The following is a 26,801-nucleotide window of genomic DNA, read 5'->3' on the forward strand; positions in this document are numbered from 1 at the left end:
AGAACATTCATTTGATGAGTTCACATTATACTTATTCTTCAGGAACACGGGTTCTTTTCCTGTTTTGTGGGGGAAACTTAAAATTTTATGTTTTCTTATCTTGACACAAGCTCGTGAGTTGAATTCAGTGCCATTTAGATGGGCATCAGACAGTATATACATTATCACAGAGTTGTTTAGTCAATTAACAGAAATCTTTGGGGATTATAAAGCTTGGTGTAGCAACTTCACATTTAGGATAAAATAGAATTAAATAAAGCCCATATTTTCTTCAGGTTGGGCTCTTAGAATGCACCGAGCGCCATCTGCTGGTAAAACTATTTTCTTACCAAAACTGAGTGCAAATGGAGACCAGGTACACATACCTCAAAATAGAGATTTGTGAAGAAAATCAAAGAGTATCCATGCAGTATAAATAACCCTCATTTCACATGAAAGCATCCTATTGTAATCCGTTATATAATAATTCAAAAATTCGCTTTAGGATAAAGATCCAGCAACACTTCAAATAAGAAATAAGCTGAGTTTCCATATTTTAGAAGAGACCACCATGAACATTTTAAAGGTTTTCTGGTTTCACTTAAATCATGATATGAACATATCCAATTAGTGCAAAAAATCAACAAATTTTAAAACAAATCAAACACTGTAGCACCATTTCTCTCTGTATATATGGAAGCAGTTAATAAACATAAAAGTTTAATCTTAGTCATCTTTAACATTGAATTAGAAGTTGAATTTTTTATAGTGTTTTTGTTCATTTTGCAAGACATTATGTGTGTGCATGCTAAGTTGCTACAGCTGTGTCCGACTCTGTGCGAGCCTGTGGACTGCAGCCTGCCAGACTCCTCTGTCCGTGGGATTCTCTAGGCAAGAATACTGAGCTGGGTTGCCATGCCCTCCTCCTTGTAAGTTAACATAAACACCTTCCCTCTTACTCTGCTGCTGCTGGTAAGTCACTTCAGTCGTGTCCGACTCTGTGTGACCCCATAGACAGCAGCCCACCAGGCTCCCCCATCCCTGGGATTCTCCAGGCAAGAACACTGGAGTGGGTTGCCATTTCCTTCTCCAATACATGAAAAGTGAAAGTGAAGTCGCTCAGTTGTGTCCTTCTCTTAGGAACCCCATGGACTCTAGCCCACCAGGCTCCTCCGTCCATGGGATTTTCCGGGCAAGAGTACTGGAGTGGGGTGCCATCACCTTCTCCGTTCCTCTTACTCTATATAATATTTATTAATTTTAAAAGTTCTATGTCCAGAGAATCTCAGTATCTTGATAAACGTCTCTAAGGTAGGACAAGAAGGAAATATAGTACTTCTAGAAGGAATTCTACTTCACAGTGTCTTTGAAGATTTTTGTGTTATTTAAAATACATGTTGAATTTTTGTGCTAATACTTGATGTCTCTGAAATTCAAAGAAACATAGTAAACATGCACTTCTGCCGGCATTTCAGGTCCTCCATAACCCATGTAGAAAATTAGATTCACTGTTTGCCATAAACCTTGTCTCCTGACCATATAGCTCCTGAACCAGCTATATGAGCAGCCGTTCCATTGTTCCTATGAAAGCAATTGTTAGTTCTGTTACATTTAACAGTACATTGTAAAGAAAAATAATTACAGGAAATCTCTTAGAAAAATGAAATAAAAATATAAACATTATTTTAAATTATGTTATAATAATAAAAAAAAAACCTGCCACGAATTGTTATCCCCAGAATTTGAACCTTAATAACAGGAGTTGGTCATTGCACATAATAATAAATAGCTTATCAGTAGATTTATTGAGTTCTTAATGAGAAATAACATGTTCTCTGTAAAGGAATAATTTTTTGAAAAGGAACATCCTCTGGACAGCAAAAAGATGAAAAAGTGTAGTGTGTGTGTGTATGTGTGTGTGTGTAATTTTAAAATAGCAACATGAGGACAGCTTGTGTGTGTGTCTTTATGGTTTTTTTTTTTAATAAATGATATATTCTTAAGAGAAAATTGGAATAAACATACTTAAAAGTTAATAAACTTTGAGCAAGCATGGAATGATTTTGGCTGTTCAGAGAGAGGTTTCCAGAAAAACACAACGCAAAAGGAATTTAACCCCTTTTCCTAGTTTCTTCCTTCTGTGGATGCATCTGGTCAGCACCTGAGGGACAGGATTTCTTCTAAAGACAAGGAGGGGCTTTGTTTTTAACTTTTTATTTTGTATTGGAGAATAGCGGATTAACAATCAACATTGTGATAGTTTCAGGTGAACAGCAATTAGGGAGTTGGGGATGGACGTGTACACACTGCCGTATTTCAAATGGATAACCAGCAAGGACCTACTGTACAGCACATGGAACTCTGCTCAATGTTATGTGGCAGCCTGGATGGGAGGGGAGTTTGGGGGAGAATGGATGCATGAAGATGTATGGCTGAGAACAAGGAGTTTTAGACCATTCAGACCCGCTGTATTGGAAACCATCTTCTGGGAGGAGACTTTGGGCAAAGCCTCCCTGAGCGCTTGCGGTCCTAGAACAGGGAAGCCCTCCATCCGTGATATAGACAGAGGATCACAAACGCAGGGCCTCTGCCGGCCCCTTGTCTCTTCTGCCGCTTCGTCTACCTGGCCTTGCAGCCCCACAACACCCTTTCCGAGGAGTCTATACTTATAAACTGACTCCCTGGAGAAGTTAAATGAGCCTCTTAGAATTTAAAAAAATTTAAAAAGGGCAAAACAAAGCAGTATAATGGAAATGGACAAGCTGAAAAAGGAATAGAGAGTTTCATTCCCAGCCTGGTGCTGGGGGCTTTCATCAGGAAACCGCGATGGACATTGCACAGAGCTTTGGAAGGAGGAAAGAAAGAAATTAAAAACAGCTTCCTGTGATGAACTTGTATAATTTATTCCTCTGCAAAGCAGTAGGCACAATGTTTCATTTTCTTTCCCCTCCGCTCTTTTTTTTTTTTTTTTTTCTCCTCCACCTAATTTCTGAGCATTCCCAGGCTAGGCAAGAAAGAAAATTAAGCCTCCCCAACACAGGAGTCGTAATGAAAGTGCGGTACACGCTCAGATTATTCATAAACTCGCAAGTTGTGTATTTTGGTGGAGATTTCCTCCCTTCTGCTCCTGATTGCTGATGAAGAATGGTGTTTTAATAGGCAGATGGTAAAGACAATTACAGTTAGGGGCTCAGCTGGGAGTTACATCAGTTTATTGCAAATTATTAGTTGATAAATGCTTTTGTTTACAAGCAGAGTCTTAAGCAGCTTTGTAATCAGTTTATCAACAGCAGGTGGAATCTTGACAGATCGCCTTTGGGGTGTAATGTCACCTGTGGGCTAGTTGTTTAAAATCTTGATGGTCAGGCAGCCAGACGGTCTGATAGCTACCTCATGGCACCATGGCAAGCTCCTGCAAAATCAGGGCACAGTCCACCTTAGACTAGAGCACAAAGCCCAGGGATGCTGAAAAGATTCCATGAGCAAATTTTTTCCTGTTGAAATCCCATAAAAACATCACACCTCTTTGCCTAAAACCTCAAATAGGATACCTGAGTTTCATGACCTTCAACATGTAAGTTCAGAAGATTTTCCAGGCAGTGCTGTGTGCTGTGCTAAGTTGCTTCAGTTGTGTCTGACTCTTTGTGACCCTATGGACTGTAGCCTGCCAGGCTCCTCTGTCCATAGGATCCTCCAGACAAGAATACTGGAGTGGGCTGCCATGCCCTCCTCCAGGGGATCTTGGCAACCCAGGAATCGAACCCACGTCTCTTCTGTTTCCCGCATTGGCAGGTGGGTTCTTCACCACTAGCGCCACCTGGGAAGCCCCCAAGGCAGTGCTGAGTGCCTTCTTATTAACTAAGCAAAACTTTCTGCACCTACAGGCTTCAGCAGAAACCTGAAACTGATCACAGAGACACTGTTTACTTTTCTGAAAGGGACTTCCTGTGCTTCCTCAAAGGGAAAGGGAAGTATTTCAGTGGGCAACATTGTCTTACAGAAAAAAATAGAAGTTCTGTTGGGAGAATACACACCATCAGCCAAAAGACCTGGTGGGGATCTATTACAAGTTCGGGCCAGGGAATGCGCTCTGATAGGAGGGTAGTTTAGGAAACACACTTGTTTAACCAGGCTGGCTTTGATTTCATTGACCATAAAATGGGATGATAGTATTTCCTATTTGTCACACAGATAATCCCTCTCGATTAATGAGGGTATTCATGTTTCTTTATTCTGAGTTCTGTCAAACCAATGTTATCTGTTGAATTTAAGCTAAATAGTACAGCATATAATATTTAAAATGACAATTTACAGATGACATTCTTAAGCCCACTTCCAAAATACTTGCCGAAAGAGGGTGCTGTCAATGAAGCATTTTTGCAGTAATGCATTGTTGTTGTTATTAAGTCACTAGGTCACGTCTGACTCTCTTGTGACTCCAGAAACGATAGCCCGCCAGGCTCTTCTGTCCATGGGATTTCCCAGGCAAGGATATTGGAGTGTGTTGCCATTTCTTTCTTCAGGGGATCTTCCTGACTCAAGGATCGAACCTGCATCTCCTGCATTGGCAGGCAGATTCTTCCCCACTGAGCCACTGGGGAAGCCTGCAATAACACATCACCAAAACAGCATTTACTAGTTTGTTTGCATTGCTGTAAGGACACGGTTTATAAACCTGAGATGTTCAAAGATATATCCTTGAAAAGAGTCACTTGATCTTAAGCCAATGAACAAACTCATGTCTATCTAATTTACTCTCACACTAACAAAGTAAATTTGGGGCTTAATCGAAACAAAACCACTCCAGTATTCTTACCTGGAGAATCCCATGGACAGAGAAGCCTGGTGGGCTATAATCCATGGGGTAGCAAAGAGTCGGACATGACTGAAGCAACTTGCACAGCACAAAATAGTCATTTTTGTTCATACCGACTATTAATTTATATGTTTTTATCTCCTGATTGACAAGTAAAACTTATCAAGCTAATTGGAAACTAGCTCCTGAAGTCAGAATCAGGTTTCATAGCTGGAATTAGATATTTCATATCCTCTAAAATATCGACATAATCCAGGGAAGTCTTTGGAAATATGACTCCAGCTGATAAATTTTAAATCATATATAACATATGTGTAAAAGCAAAAATCTTTCTTCTCAATCTCAGAAATACCGTTAAGTACGTCTATTCATTTATCTCCCTGCCTTCTTCTTTCTAATTGTATCTGAGATTCTCAATTAAGATCCTAAAATCACAGAATAGAGTAAATCTTACTTAAACTGACCACATCACTCAGTAAAGTTTGTAATTTTAATGTTGGGTTGCCATAAGCCTACTTATAAATATTTGGGAGAAAAGCAGAGTGTGAAGTTTTATTCTCACGTCAACATTCAGCACACAGTAACCCGTTCCCAATTTGCCAGTTCTTAAGCAATTAAATGTTCTATTGACATCACAGGAAAGGCCGAAGAATGAAAAGCCTTGCTATCTTAAATTGTAAATTGTGTTTTAATATAAAGCGCATAAAAAGTTGGTTTCTTTGTTTTCTATAATCAAGTTAATGAAGGATGAATCGTGCATTTGGCAAGTGATTCTGCCATGTGTCCATCCCTCTTGGTTGGAAAAGGCAAAGAAGAATTAAAAATAAAATCGCTTCTCTTCTTTGGCCCCCTCAAACCAAAGGCACACTCTAGAGTTGCTGGTCAAGTCTGATTTTTTTTCCTCCTTCTCTCAGGAACTGCTAGGATGTTCTATAAAAAGATGTCAGGAAAACTAGCATGGGAAAGTTAAATGCCCCAAAATGCCCTGCATTGCCTATAAGTACAAATGAAAAATGTTAAAGATTATTTAAAAACAGGAAAGACCTTTTGCAAAATGCTTTTGATTTATTGCTGTGTATGGTTCAGATCTTTATCAATTATCCTCACTCTATTTTATTCAAAAACTATTGTAGACGATGACTTGGCATGTTGCTGCATACGGAAAAAAGGCATTAATCAACCCTAAATAAACAAGTGCAGAGATCTATCTAACAACTATGAAGTAGTTAATGCATTTTAAAGCAATTTTATTCTAGAAAGGAGGTCTAAAAGAGTAGTGCTTAATTATCTGGACTCCTCTGTGCTGGGCTCCCTTTTGATTGTATTAATGAAGCAGCTGGCCCATTGTTTCCCTTTAATTCCTCTATTGTTTTAAGAATATGTCACAGCTCTTTATTCTTTTATCAGGTGCTGTGCAGGAGGACCCACACAATACCTCGTATTCCTGCTGTATTTGCCAATGCACAAAGAAACCTCCACAGCGGTTTGCAAAGAAGGGGCACACATAATTTATAAGTTCTGTTCCTTGCACTACTCCACTGTCAAGAATTTCAACAGTATTGGATTAGAATTCATTATAAAATTGGTACTAAACATCCTGGCTATGTATAGATACATGTGCTGTGTGAATGTCCCTACCTTGAGATCTAGGTAGTAACACCTGTGATGTTGAAATGGGACAGTTATTCAGCTTTGGAGGAATTATTCTGCCCAATCCCTTCCTAGTTGTGACAAGACTAAATTTCATAAGTGGGCATCATGTTGTATTTTCACATAATTTAGGTAAAAAAAAGAAGTTAATGGACAAACAAGTATCCTTGTTTCTTCTGCTTCCAGAAACAGTGTCGTGTGTGTGTGTGTGTGTGTGTGTGTGTGTGTGTGTGTGTGTGTCCCCAGAGAATGGATTTATGCTAGTGTGCCTAAAGGGGATCATGGTTTACTCTATGCTGCTGCTGCTGCTAAGTCGCTTCAGTCGTGTCCGACTCTGTGCGACCCCGTAGATGGCAGCCCACCAGGCTCCCCCCTCCCTGGGATTCTCCGGGCAAGAACACTGGAGTGGGTTGCCATTTCCTTCTCCAATGCATGAAAGTGAAAAGTGAAAGTGAAGTTGCTCAGTCATGCCCGACTCTTAGCGACCTCATGGACTGCAGCCTACCAGCCTGCTCCGTCCATGGGATTTTCCAGGCAAGAGTACTGGAGTGAGGTGCCATTGCCTTCTCCGGGTTTACTCTATAGAGCAATATATAATCTTTCTTAATTGAACTCTGATCACTTGACCGCCTTCTTCTTGTATTTCACACACGTGAAGGAAACAGACTTTTAGGTTAATGCGGAAATATCACTGTACATCTTAAGGAATCAAAATGCTGTAACAATTTAGTATATAATATATTTTACACCAAAGCTATTTTAAAATGCTGGTTCATTTATGTGTAATTACCTTTTCTCTAAATTTCCATGAAAATCTCACACACACACAAAATCACCCACAGTAAAAAATTTCAAAGGTCTGATTCACATAGACTTTCTCTTTTTACAGTTTTTCTTTGTTTTTTTCCCATCAGATGTCTGTATTTTTGGAGACTGTTTCATTGATTTTTCCCCTTAGTGTTCCCAGTCCAATAAAGAGAAGTAAGCTTTAATGACTTAATGCTGTGTAGTAAAAGTTACCAACTTCAACTTTTAAAATATCCTTAGAAAATCCATTAGAATAAATTAGTATTGAAAACCACTGATTTCCTTTTGTATTATTAGGTGAGTGTGTGTGGGTTTGGGGTTTTTTTAGCTCAAAATAAAGTTCCAAACTGGCATCTCTATCTAATTGCTCGAGGCTCCTTATCCTTATACATACTGAGGCAGAATAATATTAATACAGAATCTAAATGTGATTTAATTGGTTCAATTTGCTGTATATTTTTATGCCAAGCTTAGGTCCATATCTTGATGAGCCCAGATGTAGTTGTGCTTAAGGTTTACAGCTTCACGTTGCTTGCATTTCCTTATTTTTACAAAGCAAGCATCTATCAATCACACAGATAAATTAAAAAGACACATGTATAGACATAACACATGGAAAAGATTTTTCAGCGTGCTATGTAATTATTAACCTGATTTTTACCATTGTAAGGAAGCATGAATTGCAGATAGCATGGACGAAGTTACATGCTTTTATACTGGATACATTTTGCTTATACAGAACTCTATAGGTATGGTTGCACAATATAATTGAAGCTTTGTCAGCTCTGTAACCTAGCAACAGATAATACTGTTAGGTTACTGAATTGCTCCTGGTTGACAAGTAGGGAGTATTTTTGTGTTTATCATGTTTGCTAATGATGGGATCCTTTCCAAAAGGCTTGTCTTAATCTTAATTAGAGTTTATCAGCAGAGGTCTGCCTGACATTGTGCAGACACTGATTTCATAAATAATAAAAGTGCAAGTGAAAAATTTGGCAGGATGGGGAGATATTTAAGGCCACCGCTTCTAGGAAGAGGAGCGTGAATTTCCAAAATATAATCGAGCTTGAACTGTGACTTTATTCTTTATTATCAAAACTTGTAGTACACTTCACTGCAGTTTTGACAGCAATTATAAGAAGAATTTATAAGCTTCCTGTTAGGAACCATATCTGTTTGTACAAGAACTTTGATCATAAACATTACTTAGAACAGCAAGTACATGGTTTTTCAAGAACGTCAAGGTCTGGGTAGTTATTACTTTCTATGGAACCTTGAGTGTATTTGCCCTTTATTTGTGAAGGGAGTGGTGTGTGGGTGTGGAGACGGGAGAGTGACTGCGTTTGCAGCACTAGAGGCAAGCAGAGAATCCTAAAATAATCTTTCCATTTGGTAGATTCAGGGAAGGTATCAGCTGCTTTAGTGCCTGATGTCATTTGATAAAGACTTCATGCCCAGGCAGTAGGAATCTGAATTTTTTTTTTCCTCTGATTTGCATGATATGATCTTTCAGTTCTTTTTTTCTTTGCAATGTTATTAATCATTTCTAATAATAAATTACACATCTTCCAAATTATAAAGAGTTAAACATTGTAAAGCTAAATACAGTTCACAAATTAACTAAATTCCTAACTGGTTTATGCAGTTGAAGGGTGATGCAAAGTCATTACCTTCTTTATCCACTTTTCTACACCTTTTCACTCACCATGCCCATATTCTTCAAATATTATTCAAAGCCATTTTCAGTTGTCATTTTCTGAGTTTCAAAGTAGACATCTCTCTATTGAACTGTTTGAACAAGTCTATGAAATATTTGATTATCAAGAGAGACTTTTTTGTTCCTAGACTTCCACTCTTTCTACTCTGTACAAACTGCGAATAGTTTACCCTTATGCCAGTGATCCTTAACTCTAGAGGCACAGGAAGCCTTTCAGGGAGCTTCTGAAAAATAATGAAGCCCAGACCTCACTCCTAGTGATTCTGATTTAACTGATCTGGGGCAGGACCCAGGAACCAGTGGTGATGAAGAGTTCCCAGGTCAATGTACTGTGCAGTCGTGGTTATAAAGAATTTCGATGCCTTTTAGTATCCAACTCAACTTGAGCGAACGCTACATCCATATTTAATAGGTCTGAAATATTTAGACTAGCACTCAGCATATAGTAAGTACTAAGTATAAGCTCTTTGTCCTGTTAGAAAATAACCTGGCATCATTGATTCTGAATACTCAAGGTAAGGTACAAGATAGTTAGTTAGTGAACATCAGATAGTGCTGTGACTTGACACCTAGCATTTCATCCAGAATCTAGAGCCCAGCTGCCTTGTTCAAAATCCCATCTCCCATATCTCCTTTTCTTCCACATCCCCTCTGGTTGTGTGCTCTTGAACAGCTTATGTAAAATTCCAGCTTCATGATCCCACAGGAAAATGGGAATAAACAAAAGTCACCTCACTGCTTTCTTGGGAGAAATTAAGATAATGGATGCAAAGCACAGTGTCAGTGCTGAACACATAGTAACCACTTAATATATGTGTGATTATTCCTGTTATTAGCACTTTGGTCACAGAAGCATAAAAAGGTGCTCACAACTTGATGATAATAATCTAGGGGTACCTAGCTAAAGACTGTCATGTTATAGATATAGCTAAAGGGCTTCTACAAGACCACACAATAACTAATAAAGTCAGGACTAGAACTAAATTTTCTCACCCACAAGTCAAGCACTCTTTCTAGTTCATTTTTATGCTAAGGACAAATAAATTTTCAGTGATTTTGGATGCAAGCAATACCTCATTATTAGCATATAACCCCTTAGACCAGGATCATTAATTCTCGAATTACTGTGAAAAGAAAGTTGTAAAAATTTTATCAGGTAAACCTATATGACATTTCCATACTTGCACCCAACTTACATGCATGCTCAGTCGCTCAGTCGTGTCCAACTCTTTGCAACCCCATGGATAGTAGCCCGCCAGGCTCCTCTGTCCATGGGATTATCCCAGCAAGAATACTGGAATGGGTTGCCATTTCCTCCTCCAGGAGATCTTCCTGACTCAGGGATCCAACCTGCATCTCCTGTGGCTCCTGAATTGGCAGGCAGAATCTTTACCACTGAGCCACCTGGGAAACCCAACGCCTTTACATAATTTTATTGATGTTTATATCAATATAGCATTCATGCAGATTAGTATGTAGAAAATCCTCTTGGTTTAAATCTGGAGACATTAAACATACCACCGCATTTGAAAGCTACAGAAAACATCTGTTTGGATTCCTTAAGTTTCACATCCATAGAAAGTTGACAGGAACACTAAAGGCAGACAGAAACCCAAATCAACAAAGTCACCAGGAGCTGAAACACTCAGAAGTTCAGATCTAACGAACATCTAAAGTTCATTCAAATGAAAATAGTTAATGTGGTCAAAGAAAGTAAACTGCATCTCAGTAGAAACTTCATTGTGCTAGTCTTGGCTGTCAGTTGCTGCTGCTGCTGCTGCTGCTAAGTCGCTGCTGCTCAGCTGTGTCCAACTCTTTGTGACCCTATGGATCATAACCCTCCAGGCCCCTCTGTCCATTCGATTCTCCAGACAAGAATATGGGAGTGGGTAGCCATGCCCTCTTCCAGGGGATCTTCCTGACCCAGAGATCGAACCCAGGTCTCTCGTGTCTCCTGCATTGTCAAGCGGATCCTTTACCACTGAGCCACCAGTAGTTAAAGTAGCTTCATTAGGAAAACTGAAGGAAGAAGGCCTCACTCTTGTTTGGCTTTTGCTGTTGTTGTTCAGTTGCTAAGTCATGTCTGACTCTATGTGACCCCGTGGACTATGGCCACGCCAGGCTCCTCTGTCCTTCACCATCTCCCAGAGTTTGCTCAAATTCATGTCCTTTGAATTTGTGATGCTATTTAACCATCTCATCCTCTGCTTCCCCCTTCTCCTTTTGCCTTCAATCTTTCCCAGCATCAGGATCTCTTCCAGTGAGTCAGCTCTTCACATCAGGTGGCCAAAGCATTGGAGCTTCAGCTGCAGATGTTGGTTTGATCTCCTTGCTGTCCAAGGGACTCTACACCCATTAAACAATAGTTTCTCACTCCTGCTGCCTTAGCTCCTGGCAACCACCATCCTACTTTCTGTCTCTGACTTTGAATACCCTGAGGACCTCATATCAGTGGAATCATACAGTATTTGTCCTTTGGGGACTGTCTTCTTTTATTTATAACAAGGTCCTCAAGGTTCATCTATGTTGTAGCATTGCCAGCTTTTTAAAGGCTGAATAATATACCACTGTATGTCTATCTACAGTTTGCTTATCCATTCTTCTGTCAGTGGACAGTGGGTTGCTTCCATGTTTTAGGTATTTTTAATAATGCTGCTTTGAACATGGGTATGGAAATATCTCTTTGAGACCTGGTGTTCAATTCTTTTGAGTATATACCCAGAAGTATAAATGCTGGATCATACGTAATTTTATTTTTAATTTTTTGAGGAGCTGTCATACTCTTTCCCAGGGTGGTTCTCCCATTTTACACTCCCACCACTAGTACACAAGGGCTCTAATTTCTCTACATCCTTGCCAGTGCTTGTTTTCTGGTGGTTTTGTTTGTTTGGGGATTTTGGTTTTTGTGTGTGTGTGTTCTTGTTTTTGTTTTGATAGTGGTGGTCTCATTTTAAAACCAAATGTAATACCCTGTGATTTGTTTCCATTGAACATGAGGACAATGAGTAAAGACATCAAAAAACCTAAATATCAACATGATTTATCATTTTCATGCACTTAGATCGTTTCCTAATCAAGATGAATACTACTGCCCTCCATTGAATTGTAAATGAGAGTTGGCTGTATTTACCCTAGCTCTAAAACCAGTAGGGTAGGAAACTGGTTCCCCTGTCTCTTCAGCCCCATGTAGATTGCTAGAAACTATGTTAGTTTCTAACTGGTCAAGATATGGTATGTGATCCATAACTGATGCAGCCTTAATCTTTTTTTCTGAAATGAGTTAGTTTTCTCCCATGAAGCCCAGACACATGTACTCACTGAATTCATAGGTTTGTGGTTTCTTTCCTGTGAGATTTCTTTCCTTGGACTTAGCGGGGCAATGAGAAATGAGAAAAACAGACCCACCCAAACCAAACCAAAAGGAATAATGGTTAACAATTACATAGCACTTACTGAAAAGCTATGACCAACCTAGACAGCATATTAAAAAGCAGAGACATTACTTTCCCAACAAAAGTCCATTTAGTCAGAGCTATGGTTTTTCCAGTAGTCATGTATGGATGTGAGTTGGACTATAAAGAAAGCTGAGCGGCGAAGAATAGATGCTTTCAAACTGTGGTGTTGGAGAAGACTCTTGAGAGTCCCTTGGACTGCAAGGATATCCAACCAATCCATCCTAAAGGAGATCAGTCCTGAATACTCATCAGAAGGACTGATGCTGAAACTGAAACTCCAGTACTTTGGCCACCTGATGTGAAGAACTGACTCTTTGGAAAAGACCCTGATGCTGGGAAAGATTGAAGGTGGGAGGAGAAGGGGATGACAGAGGATGAGATGGTTGGATGGCATAACTGACCTGGTGGACATGAGTTTGAGTAAGCTCCGGGAATTGGTGATGGACAGGGAAGCCTGGCGTGCTGCAGTCCATGGGGTCACAAAGAGTCAGACATGACTGAGCGACTGAACTGAACTAAACTGATGGCAGGTGCTGTTCTTAAGCTTCCACCTGTACTACCTTATTTAATCCTCATGATCATATCTTGAGTTCAGTATTATTATCATCGTTTCCATTTTTAATTTTGAGGAAACTGATAGAATGCTTAGGTGACAAGTTCAAAGTCACAGAGTTAGCAAGTGGCAGAGCCAAGATTTGCACCCCAGGAGTCTGGTTCCCATGTCCATACTTCCTCCAGATGGGATTATAACTTCACTAGCAGTCACACTTAGAATATTATATTTGAATCAATAAAACTGTGTTACAGTACTTGGGATATCTCTCCATATATGTGGCTTCCTCAAGTTGTATGCTCTAAACTCATCATCTAAAAAATTTGTCCAAGCTCTTTCCAAGAACCAATCCTTGACTTTTGTGACACTATTTTTTTTGGTTCCCCCTCACCTTTCCAAATATATGTTTTCTATGTCTTTAAATGATTGCATCTCTTCTACCCACATCTTAAATATTTATATTCTCCAAGTTTCAATCTTCGTTCTTTTTCTTTTCATGTGTATTACCACACCAATGCAAAGAACACCCATAGTTATTTAGAATGTGTTGATGACTTCCAAATTTTTTTTTTTTCTCTAGCCTTATTCTTCCCCTAGGTCCAGTTGCCTCCTGGATACATCCACAAAAAAGCCACTCAGGTACCTCAAACTCTACCATTTCAAAGCCAAATTTCATTTCCATCCATACACATACACACATACATACAACACATGTGCACATACATGCACACTTGGGCTATGGAGGTGGACAGACAGAAATCTAAATCATGATTCTGCAAAGGGAAATAGCTTTGAGAAAGTGAGTTAACCTCTCCTATTTTTTGGAGTTAACCTCTCCAAAAAAAGCTTCAATTTTTTCAACTCGTAAATGAGGATACTATCATTCACCTCAGAATAATCATTAGGATTAAAGTAGATGAGAAATACATCAACTACTTAGTCTATCAGGCCCAAAGAAATTATTCCTAATTAATACCAATGGTATGTTATTGTCTACATAATACTACTTGTTAATATACCAGCTTTACTATGTTGCTAATGGAATTACCATCATCTGGTTTCCCAAACCAGAAACGTCTGTGCCATTTTCAGCAATTTCATTTTTCTTGTCCATCTCATGAAATCACCCCAGTCCTCTCTCAGCCATGTCTCTGGAAACTGGCCCTTTTCTACCTCACCATTTACACTTCTTAAAACTGAACTAAGTACAACAGCCTTCTAATAGCCTTTGAGGTAACATTTCCTACCCCTTCAGTTTATTCTCATGACCCTCAGATCTATATTCTAAGGGGGAAGAGCTCAGGTCAAAAATTTGTTCATTCATTCACTGAAAAAAAAAAAAGCACACTATCTCCCCACCATGAGCCAGACACAACTGTTTTTATGTTACATCAAAACTGTCTCACCCTCTTCTAAATTTTTTGTGGGAGGAAGCCCTGATTTGTAATGTTTCCAGTTCTGACAGCAGATGCTACAGCTCTCCCAGCGGCTAGTATCAAGTTACCAACTTCACATCAACAGCACTCAAAACTCCTGACAGTTGAACATCCCACCGCGTGATCCAGAACAGGCTGGTTCCAGCACCCCACTTCCCATAATCCACCTGTTTCCTCCCTCAGGCTCCAAGCTCCAGGTTTGCCAGCCCCCGGGGCTCTTCCATAACCCTGCCCTCACACCCATGTACCTTCCTCTGCCAGTAATGATGCCAGGTCCCCCCAACACACTTCAGCTAGTTTACCTCTATTCTTCTTGAGTTAATAAAAAAAGAAAAATGTCATCTTGGATGCCTTGCCTGACTCCCCCAAGAAGTCTCAGCTATTCACCTCTCTCACATTTTCTTTAGCACTAGGGCATGACACGAGCACGTAGTATTAGAATTCGTTTATATGTGTACGTTCAGTTTGTATGTAAGGTGTGTGTGAAGCCAAAGCACCCAGCCTGGCACACAGTGGGGAGTTCAGTGAATACTGAACTGAATGATTCATTTGAAAGACTAAATCCTGAAACAGCTGACTTTCTCATCAAACCTGAAAAGTACATTTTCAGTCCAATTTAGCCTTTTAAAATGACATGCTCTGATGAAACCATAATATAAAATGGTAAAGACAATAAAATATGAAACATTACTGAACATGTCCAAAAACATATATATTACTGCTGCCAGGCTGCCTAATAATGTAGAAAAATGATTTTTTGTTTATTTTTTGGAGAAGTTTTTCTACATGTTTCTTTATTCTTTTTTTTAATTGGCATATAATTGCTTTACAATGTTGTGTTGGTTTCTGCTGTGCAACAATGTGAATCAGCTGTAAGTATACATATATCTCCTCCATCTTGCACTTAATAATTTGTGGATTTTATTTTATTGACTGGATCTTTTGGGTTCAAAGTTTGAGCACAAGTATTCGGAGTCATCTTGCTATGGAGCTCACTGTTGTGATAAAGATAAGCTGAGTGCTACCTTCTCTAAACTATTGATTTCTCCTGGGTACCTGAATTCACAACTTTTCCTTTGTAAAACATAGCCATAGCTACATTTACCAACAATATAAATTTATTAAAAATGGGAAACTATTATCAGTAATATAAGTTATGCAGTTCAACGCTAAAATCCTGTGACTCCAAAAGACCAGGCTAGGAGGCTGAACTGCCTGCCTCTGCCCTCCCCACCTCTCTATTACACGGACTCACTTAATAAACGGCTTCCCAGAGGAAAGGGAAGGTGCAGATGATTACCTTGTCTAGAGCCGTGAATAGTTTGGATCTGTATGCACATCAGAGAAGGCAGAGCAGCCAGAGGCAGAAGCCTCCCAGGTGAAAGAGGTGGCATCAGCAGAAACAGCACCAACTTAGCGCTTTCCACTAATCCCATCATTGAATTCCACAATGATGCCATTTAGCTTCTACATTTGTAAATCAATCAATCAGTACCAAAATGAATCTGTTTTTCAACTTGGACAAATTTGTATTCTTTCAGATATGTTAGAGCCAAAGTGGAAAAAAAAAGTGGTTGTTTTCTAGTCCTTTAGTAAATGTGTGTTTTCCTTGGAAGTTTTCACATAAATTTGAGGTCGGTAATTTTAGCTTTATTTTTTCACAAACATACTGTCACAAATGGCGTCTTGTTTGCTTGCCTTTAACATTTAATCAGCTACTTTAATTAACGTCCCAGGTCTCTCTAAAGCGATGTCCTGAATCTTCTAGTCAACTGTGCCGTATCATATGCTGTTGTTATCTTTTCCACCCGATTTTTACTACAAGTTGTTTAAAAACTATGATCTCTTTGAGGGTGGAAAAAATGAAGTGCAGTTGAAAAGGCAGTTACTCTGAAAGATAAACAGAGCAATATTACTTATCAGAATGGATACAATTTTTGCTTGCTTAATGAGTACAATATATAGCCTTGCAATATATACACAAGGAGAAAAAAAGCTTTATAACATATCAACTATGCCATATTATTTCAGGCATAACTGTATAGGATACGTATCTAGGCCTGAGAGTGTAGATAACAAAATATAAGTGCTTTGTCTGTCTAAACATGTTAAATAAATGAGCATTTGCTATCGCATTCCAATACATTAGAGGATGTACTTGCATAGTTAATTTTCTTTTTAATGCACTACACGTGATCATTTGAAGCACCGAGCCAGAGTCTATCTTAATGTTTGAAGAAAGGGTTCTTTTCATTTAAACAAATCTTTATTTAAATAAGCCTTTTTGAAAAGGATCTTTGGTGTATCTTCTTTTCAGGAAGTTCAGTCAGGGTAAAGGGAGATAAAGAAGCTGTATTATAAGAAATATTATAAAAATAAAGATCACTCAGCATCCTCCCCTCCGGAAAAAAAAAAATGGAAGCAGACTTATGCAGAGAACAAAACTAACTGGAATTTCATTTAAACTTTTTAAATTTTGGGAAGTTTGTTTACTTGCTTTGTAGTTTTAGGTATCATATATATATATATATATATATATATATATATATATACACACACACATACACACACACACACACACACACATACCAGTATCAGTATCTGATATATCAGTGTCTGGGAAAGAGAGAAAAAGAGGAGTAAGGTACCGGAAGAGTAACTTCAAAGGCTCACTTGGAATACATTTTGTGGATGTATCCCTACCACGCTTGTTCTTAGGCAGTATATACCATGTAATAGCATGGTTAATGATTAAGTAAGCACCAGAAGGCAAAAAGGCAAAAAAAAAAAAAAAATGGAAGCAGACTTATGCAGAGAACAAAACTAACTGGAATTTCATTTAAACTTTTTAAATTTTAGGAAGTTTGTTTACTTGCTTTGTAGTTTTAGGTATTTTATATATATATATATATACATATATATATATACACACACGCACACATACCAGTATCAGTATCTGATATATCAGTGTCTTGGAAAGAGAGAAAAAGAGGAGTAAGGTACAGGAAGAGTAACTTCAAAGGCTCACTTGGAATACATTTTGTGGTTGGATCCCTACCATGCTTGTTCTTTGGCAGTATATACCATGTAATAGCATGGTTAATGATTAAGTCAAGCACCAGAAGGCAAAAAGTTGTCAACGTTTTGACAAAACTTTGTACAGATTATGTCTATACTCGATCCTTAGTCTTCTCCCACCGTTGATCACTGAACAGTACATTTAATGCAAGAAATATAATTTTCCACACAGGAGGTATGAAAATTCATAAAAGGAAACCTCACTAAAATAGAGTACGGAGGTCAGATGCAGGAGCTGGCAAGTACCACTTAACTTCAATACAGAGCCCAACAGGAAGAGATGGACTTTGTATCTCCATCAGGAAGTGACACTATTTAATGCCGCTCAGCTGGAGGAAGAAAGCATTTCTCATCACCTGACAACAGCTCAGCCAATGAAAGTCTGTAACAACTCGGCCAATGAAAAGCCACTATATTTCAAACTTCCAGTTTCCAATGGACTTTTGGTTTATCATAGCTCTCCAACTTCCCCTTTTCTATAAAAAGTTTCCTCTCTTGTTTTACCAGACTTTCATGTGGTTTGCCATGGTTGCCTGTCCCAAATTGCAGTTCTTTGCTATTATAAACCCATGTCGCTGGTAAAATAACTGGCTGTTTTATTGTTTTAAGTGAACAAAGGGATGAGGAGGGCAGCTATTGTCTTGATCCAACACTCCACCCAGTAGAAACTGATGTGAAAAACATGAGAAGGTGCTGTTAACATCAACCCAATGTATAGCAGGCTGGAGCATTCTATGTCAATTCTATCTTTCTCTTCCTTTTTTTTACTTAATAGGGGGTCAGCTTTGGTGCACGACTACGAAGGCCATCTCTGAGGGTGAAGAGCTAATTGCCTTTGTGGTGGATTTCGACTCAAGGCTACAAGCTGCCAGTCAGATGACTCTTACAGAAGGGATGTACCCGGCGCGCCTGCTGGACTCAATTCAGCTGCTTCCTCAGCAAGCTGCCATGGCTTCTATTTTGCCCACAGCTATTGTCAATAGTAAGTTTTGAGTGCAATAGCCCAGTACAATAGCTTTGTCGTGGTGATGGGTATTTATGGGAGAGAAAAAAATAATGTCTACTGACAGGCAACCAGGGACAGAGTTTTCCCCCAGTGCTGTGATTTTATTTGATCTTCTCTCCAACTTTAACTCTGTGTGTGTGTGTGTGTGTGTGTGTGTGTGAGAGAGAGAGAGAGAGAGATCACTTCTCATGGGAATATAAAAAGAACTTAAATTCATTCATTTCACGCTGGATTCCTGAATGTCACAAACGAAAATCTGATATTCTATACTAAGCAATGTTCAAGCCTATTTAGCTATAAGAAGCCCAATGTCTTTCACTGATGTTCCTATGGTAGAATAATTTTGGTATTAAGAGCCAGAGAGTTAAAACATAAGAAAAAGGAAACAAAATCAAATTTGATTAGATATGCTGCTGCTGCTGTTGCTAAGTCGCTTCAGTTGTGTCCAACTCTGTGCGACCCCATCGACGGCAGCCCACCAGGCTCCCCTGTCCCTGGGATTCTCCAGGCAAGAACACTGGAGTGGGTTGCCATTTCCTTATCCAATGCATGAAAGTGAAAAGTAAAAGTGAAGTCGCTCAGTCGTGTCCGACTCTTTGCGACCCCATGGACTGCAGCCTACCAGGTTCCTCCGTCCATGGGATTTTCCAGGCAAGAGTACTGGGGTGCCATTGCCTTCTCTAGATTAGATATACTAATGAAATGGAAATGTAGGCTAAATAAATCAAGACACCATCTAATATAAAAAATTAAAAAGAGAAAGAAAAATACTTCTTGGAGTACTTTATATGCAAAATTTTAAAATATGCCCTGGAAAATCTGTCTTTGGGATTATATTTTGTTAAAAGGACTTTTGAACTTAGTTTGTATTTCTTGAACACATAGTGACACCTGATATGACATAAAATCAATGATTCAGGAGTCCCAAGATCTGAGTTCTAGAGTCCACTTTGCTTTTATCTGTCTCTGAGAGAAAACATGAGTACCAGTTACATCTTAAGAGGAGAACAGAAGCTGAAGCCAGTAGGCTTCATTATTGCCTCGAGTCAAAAATGTCCTTGAAAATGCCTGAGACTTTGAATGATGCAGAAAATTCTAGAGACTACAGTCATGTCTCAATATTATATATATATATATAATTATGTTCTTGCTGTAACTGCATCCTCCAGAATAAAGAACTTCTCATGTGTATCTGGAATTATTCTGCATGCAACCACTGGATTCAATGCACCCAACGCAAGTCAGTATTTTTAGATTTCCTTAGTGTAAATTAGTTATCTTCTTTATTGGACCTTTACTTTGGATAGTGAGGAACTTGATATAACTTGAATTTGAGACCAAATGATTTTGTTACCAGGTATCCTGTACATACATACTAAGTCATTTCAGTCGTGTCTGACCCTTTGAAACCCTATGAACTGGAGCCCACCAGGCTCCTCTGTCCATGGGGATTCTTTAGGCAAGAATACTGGAGTGGGTTGCCATGCCTTCCTCTAGGGGATCTTCCTGACTCAGGGATCGAACCCGTGTCTCCTGTGGCTTGGCAGTGCAAGCAGATTCTTTACCACTGAGTCACCGGGGATGCCCACCAGGTATCCTAGGGGTACCTTATATTATTGTGACGCTTCAGTGTATGAATGTTCATTCTAATTATATTTGAGGTTATACTTTTTTTGCTTTCTGTAGCAAGATAACTGTTAATCTCAAATAAATCAACATGGGTGCATACAGGCTTTTGTTCTCATTCTTTAATTAGCTAATCAGCTAAAGTCATCCTGCATAAATAGCCACTTTATTAAATATTGTGGCCCTCTGAAGTGTAAATGTAACTAAGTTGGGTGGGAAGGGTTAAATAATAAACAGTAGCCAGGTGTAATTTTGTAGTTAGATTGTATTTGGAAATTCTGTATTGTACCTACCTGTTCCTTACTTCTCGTTCACTAGAATTTGGTCCTTAATTTTCTCCTTATCTCCTTCAACAGGATCTCTTGAGCTGTCTCCTTCACTATCATGGGTTTCCACCACCCACTATACATTGACAGTTTATAAATCACAAGTCCAGCTATGTCTGGCGAGTTTCAGACCTCTGTTGCCATCTTTGCAATGTTCATCTCTCTTTCTAACAGAAATATCCACTTGCATGCATCTAATGTGACATGTACCCCAGTGTGCCTGGATTTGTCCCAGTTTACAGGGTTACCTGCCATCCCCTCTGATCCATGCCCCCTTTCACTATAAAAGTGCCAGGTTTGCACAATACAGTGTCAGATTTGGTCACTATACATGTGCTAGCCTGAATTCATCACTCAGCTGTCTTCTATTCCCTGTAGAGATGAATGAACCATCACTTAACACAGAAATGCTAACAAGAAGCCTAGGCACCAAGGACAAACCTTACCCTCCAAACTAGTGGTCATCACTTCCAGTCAGTTCTGCTTCCTCAATGTAATTTTTATTCTCTCTGTCCCTCTTGCCACTGAGGTATTATGGAAGAGTGTTTACACCAGGGTTTTTCAATCTCAGTTCACCCACTTACATGATCATGGCAAGTTACTCAACCTCACATTCTTTACCTATTAATGAATGGGGGTGAAAACACACACAGAAATTTTCCATGAATGAATCCATGAGAAATACATATCATACATATTACAGCACGAGGTGATGGAATTCAAGTTGAGCTATTTCAAATCCTGAAAGATGATGCTGTGAAAGTGCTGCACTCAATATGCCAGCAAATTTAGAAAACTCAGCAGTGGCCACAGGACTGGAAAGGGTCAGTTTTCATTCCAATCCCAAAGAAAGGCAATGCCAAAGAATGCTCAAACTACTGCACATTTGCACTCATCTCACACACTAGTAAAGTAATGCTCAAAATTCTCCAAGCCAGGCTTCAGCAATATGTGAACCATGAACTTCCAGATGTTCAAGCTGGTTTTAGAAAAGACAGAGGAACCAGAGATCAAATTACCAACATCCTCTGGATCATGGAAAAGGCAAGAGAGTTCCAGAAAAACATCTATTTCTGCTTTATTGACTATGCCAAAGTGTTTGACTGTGTGGCTCACAATAAACTGTGGAAAATTCTGAGAGATGGGAATACCAGACCACCTGACCTGCCTCTTGAGAAACCTGTATGCAGGTCAGGAAGCAATAGTTAGAACTAGACATGGAACAATGGACTGGTTCCAAATAGGAAAAGGAGTACGTCAAGGCTGTATATTGTCACCCTGCTTATTTAACTTATATGCAGAGTACATCATGAGAAACGCTGGACTGGAAGAAGCACAAGCTGGAATCAAGATTGCTGGGAGAAATATCAATAACCTCAGATAGGCAGATGACACCACCCTTATGGCAGAAAGTGAAGAGGAACTCAAAAGCCTCTTGATGAAAGTGAAAGAGGAGAGTGAAAAAGTTGGCTTAAAGCTCAACATTCAGAAAACAAAGATCATGGCATCCAGTCCCATCACTTCATGGGAAATAGATGGGGAAACAGTGGAAACAGTGTCAGACTTTATCTTTTTGGGCTCCAAAATCACTGCAGATGGTGACTGCAGCCATGAAATGAAAAGACACTTACTCCTTGGAAGGAAAGTTATGACCAACCTAGATAGCATATTCAAAAGCAGAGACATTACTTTGCCAACAAAGGTTCGTCTAGTCAAGGCTATGGTTTTTCCTGTGGTCATGTATGGATGTGAGAGTTGGACTGTGAAGAAAACTGAGCGCCGAAGAATTGATGCTTTTGAACTATGGTGTTGGAGAAGACTCTTGAGAGTCCCTTGGACTGCAAGGAGATCCAACCAGTCCATTCTGAAGGAGATTATCCCTGGGTGTTCTTTGGAAGGAATGATGCTAAAGCTGAAACTCCAGTATTTTGGCCACCTCATGTGAAGAGTTGACTCACTGGAAAAGACTCTGATGCTGGGAGGGATTGGGGGCAGGAGGAAAAGGGGACGCCAGAGGATGAGATGGCTGGATGGCATCACCGACTCGATGGACATGAGTTTGAGTGAACTCCGGGAGTTGGTGATGGACAGGGAGGCCTGGCGTGCTGCGATTCATGGGGTTGCAAAGAGTCGGACACGACTGAGCGACTGAACTGAACTGAACTTAACAAAAACTATATGGCTATTAGTTACAATTCAAACTGTAACATAGATCACTTAGATTACTTCAATTATCATAAAAGTCTTCCTTCCAAAGTTGCTACCTTCAAATTCTGCTCCACAGTGAGCATTATATCATAGCAGTTTCTGTCAATCTGTTATTTAAAATGATTGAATAACTTTCCATACTCATTGAGATAGAAACCTGAACTTTAAAAGCCCTACAGTGGGGAATTCCCTGGTGGTTCAGTGGTCAGGACTCCTGCCAAGGGCACAGGTTCAACCCCTGGTCAGGGAACTAAGATCCTTCATGACATGCAGTGAGGCCCCCCCCACCAAAATAAAAGTCTCCATGGTCTTTGGTAGTCTGTCCCTGCCTTCTGCAGCCTCAGCTCTTCCAGCTCTTTGCCTGAGATTACAGAATAGCCTCTCAGCCTCCACCCAGTCCCTCATAGGCTCCCATGAATGATCTCTTGACTACAAGAATACAATCCCCTTCTCCACCTGACTAGATTAATTTCATCTTTCACAATGCAGCTAAGGCATGTCATCATCTCCCCTCTAAATCCTTCTCTCACCTCATCCTCCCTCCAGTTCTCTCCCAGACTTGTATCTCTTTTCCATGCCCCAAACACCCCTCAGATACCTCCATCAGGGCAGTCATCACATTCTTATATAATGATCTAACCACCTGTTAACCAGTCCCAAGCGATCTAAGCTCCTTAAGAACAGCTGTTTTGTCTCTCATTTTGTTTTACAGCCAACTCAGCATAAATCAGGCACTTAGGAGGCACTCTGTAATTAATTTATTAAATGAATAAATGATGTCAGGAGTTGACTTCACTGCAGCAGCCATTAGATCCTTTACCTTTTAATCAAGCAGATAAAACCTTTCATACTGCTATTTTCTAAACGCCTACTTTTCTAAACCATAAATACAATATAAACAATTTAGGATCAACCTCTTGTGCTTTATGTTGGGAGTCTCCTACAGTACCACTTTTTAAAGAGTCTGTGTGAAAGTAAATTGCATTGAATGTAACATTCCTTTATAAGCTCAGTCCTGTACAGTGGAACAACACCAACACTTCACTAGCCACTGTCTGATTACCTAATTCAGAACCAGAGAACAGACTCAAAAAAACTGAACCAAATGCTGTTTACCCATGAATGGCTCTAAGTGGGCAACAGCTAACGTGTCCCTGTGTTTCTGCTTGCAGAGGATATATTCCCTTGCAAGTCCTGTGGCATCTGGTATCGCAGTGAGCGGAATCTGCAAGCGCATCTGATGTACTATTGCAGTGGAAGGCAAAGAGAAGCTGCACCAGTGTCAGAGGAAAATGAGGACACTGCTCCTCAGATTTCCAGCCTGTGTCCCTTCCCACAATGCACCAAGAGCTTTTCAAATGCCCGAGCTCTAGAAATGCACCTGAACTCACACAGTGGTAAGTGCTCCAGGAGACCTGTTCTTTCTCTACATACATACACATGTACATTCGTACATATTGTGCATACATTCATTCATATGTCTCTTCCTGCTATAAAATCAAAATTAAACTTGCTAAACCAGATAGTTATTACCTTTTGTCATGTACAGTCAGTATATTCTGTTCAAAGGACTTGGGTCTCAATTCTTTTCTAACGACTTACAGTGCTCAGCTTACAGGCCAAAGCACTCTATAGTTTTTTTTCCAACTAAAGTCAAATAGCATCAGTTTTAGAAATCACAATACCCTTTGTATATTGTCATCAATATTCATTCATTTCTGTGCCAGGTGATCTTTGCAAACTTACCATGCACTGTTTCTGACACGGCAGGGACTAAATAGTAGGTACATAAAAAATACTTGTATTTTTACATATTTTACATAAAAAGTAAAATTGCTTTTTCCATAAAATTCCAATGGAATTTCCAAAAATTCCATTATTGCTGAATGGAAATAAAGCTTTTATTTTGAAAGATCCAATTAAAATCCCATTTGAGAGAAATTAACTTTTAAATATGGATCTGTAAAAGGTTCCTGACTTCTAGAGTGTGCATGATAACAACACAGTTGAATTTTTGACATAAAAACATTTTTAGTGCTATGTGTTAAAACTTCTTAGGAAAAATTAGCCTGAAAAACAAGTCTTCTCTTTTTAAAGCCTTCCCTTAACAGCAAGGTGGCAACTGTTCCCATTTTTTTTTAATTAATTTTTATTGGAGTATATATGCTTTACAATGTTGTGTGTCTACTCAGCTGTATGAATACACATATCCCCTCTTTTTTACTATTCCCATTTATTTTGGAATTGTATGCCCAGTTATCATCAGTATCATCTCATAGTATTCTAATTCCTGTATTTTAAAAATAATTGAAGTGAACCAAATGTACATAATTACATTAATTTTAGGTATTTTTTTCGAACATTTTTGGATAGGGCAAACCAAGTTTTGGGAATCACAGTTCTTCAGCACCTAGAATACAAAACTTGTTAGACACCCCCGGGTGACTTCCTTCACTGTTTTTGCTTGGGTTGAATAATTAAAAACTAAAATAGGTGCTCAATTAAAAAAAAAAAAAAAAAAAAAAACTAACTTCAACCTACAATACTCTAGTACTGTGCAAGCTTTTGTCTTTGTACCCATAAAAATAGGCAATTTTCTTTTTACTCATTCTTTACCTTTTCCCTACAAATGAGCTGTCTTTATGTAGGTGATAAACCAGGGGAAGCAGAAACAGGTTGGTTGTCTCACACAGTGAGTGTAAAGTCATGCACAAAACAAAAATAAGAGATAGAGAGATTTTTCCAGCTCAGTAGAAAAATGAGTCCTGGATTAGCTAAGGAGAAAAATAAAAAAAGTCCTCTTTTATCACTGTAGGACTGGGTGCTGTTGCCATATTTTCATTTTATGAATACAGAAGGTATTGCTCATTTTAGTCTAGAGTGCAGAGAAGAGGAAGCAAGCCTGAGTTAACCATATGAGAACAAATGGGACAGGAGTTGACCTTAGTGAATAAAAGTATCTAGCTCCCAATTCCAATTCATAGGGGAATGGTTCCCCCCGCCCCCTGCCCCCCAAGTAATTCTTTAGACACCAACTGGGTGTCCTGCAATTCAACTCCACTGAATTCTGACACTACCAAGAGATAGCATTGAATTCCATATATTAAGGGGTCAGTTCTACAAGAGGGACGCCCCTCACTCTCATTCCAATTCAGACCAGTCTACTGTGCTCCTGACCAACTAGCTGTAAACCAGAGATTGCCACAGCACCCCCTTGGTTTGATTGATTTGCTAGAGTGATTCACAGAACTCAGATAACACATTAACTCACTAGATTACTAGTTTATTTTAAAAGGCTATAATTTAGGAACAGCCAGATGGATGAGATGAATAGGGCTAGGTTTGGGAATGGGCAAGGAGGCTTCATTACACAGGCATGATTGATTAAGTTATTGGCCATTGGCAATTGAACTTAATCTCCAGCCCTTCTTCCCAGAAGTGGAAGGCAGTGTAAGTTCCAACCCTTGACTCACAGGGTTAGTTCTTCTGGCAACCAGTCTCCATCCTTAGGTTACCTGAGTGCTACACAAGTCACCTCATTAACATAACAAAGACATATTTATCACAAGAAATTCCAACAGTTTTAGAAGCCTTGAGCCAGGAACCAAGGATAAAGACCAGATGCATAGGAGAAATAGATTTTCCTCATGTGAGTGACCAAATATACATTTCCTGTAAATCACAATATTGCATTGAGACTTAGCCACCAGTCAGTGGTGATATTCAAAATATTTAATAACTGACCAGAAACAGGCCATAATCAATCAGCACAAATGTCAGTCCGAAACGACTATATTAGTATACTAATATAGTTGAACATACTAGTAAATATCAGCTGTATACCAGCCCTGGATAAAGATAACCCATATTAAGCAAAACCATGAAATTCTAAATTTGTACCAAAGATAAATTAGGATGTTATTAATTACTTTACAAAATGATTTCTGTTTGGATTCTGTTGTATAAAGACCTAATTCTAGCACATTAAGTGCACTAAGTTATTTAGTTTGCATACAGGTTGTCAAAATTATCTCTGATAAATGCCTGCCTCTTCCTACTGTAGAGCACAGTGGTTTGGTAAGAAGACTTATTGGACTAGAAATCATAAAATCTGAGGTCTGGGCATGGCTTCATCACTGAATTT

General features: G+C 39.2%; 1 protein-coding gene across 2 annotated transcripts in view; it reads left to right on the plus strand.

Moving 5' to 3' along the window:
* The window catches only part of ZFPM2 (zinc finger protein, FOG family member 2), a 538,352-nt gene that overhangs the window by 507,705 nt on the left and 3,846 nt on the right, over positions 1-26,801 (plus strand). For both annotated transcript variants that reach the window (XM_045162789.1, XM_045162790.1), the window contains 2 exons: positions 18,267-18,473; positions 23,830-24,054. In XM_045162789.1, the coding sequence (XP_045018724.1) occupies positions 18,267-18,473; positions 23,830-24,054 (432 nt within the window). The remainder of the gene's footprint in view (positions 1-18,266; positions 18,474-23,829; positions 24,055-26,801) is intronic.

Source organism: Bubalus bubalis, chromosome 15 (genome assembly GCF_019923935.1).
Source record: "Bubalus bubalis isolate 160015118507 breed Murrah chromosome 15, NDDB_SH_1, whole genome shotgun sequence".
Classification (NCBI taxonomy): domain Eukaryota; kingdom Metazoa; phylum Chordata; class Mammalia; order Artiodactyla; family Bovidae; genus Bubalus; species Bubalus bubalis.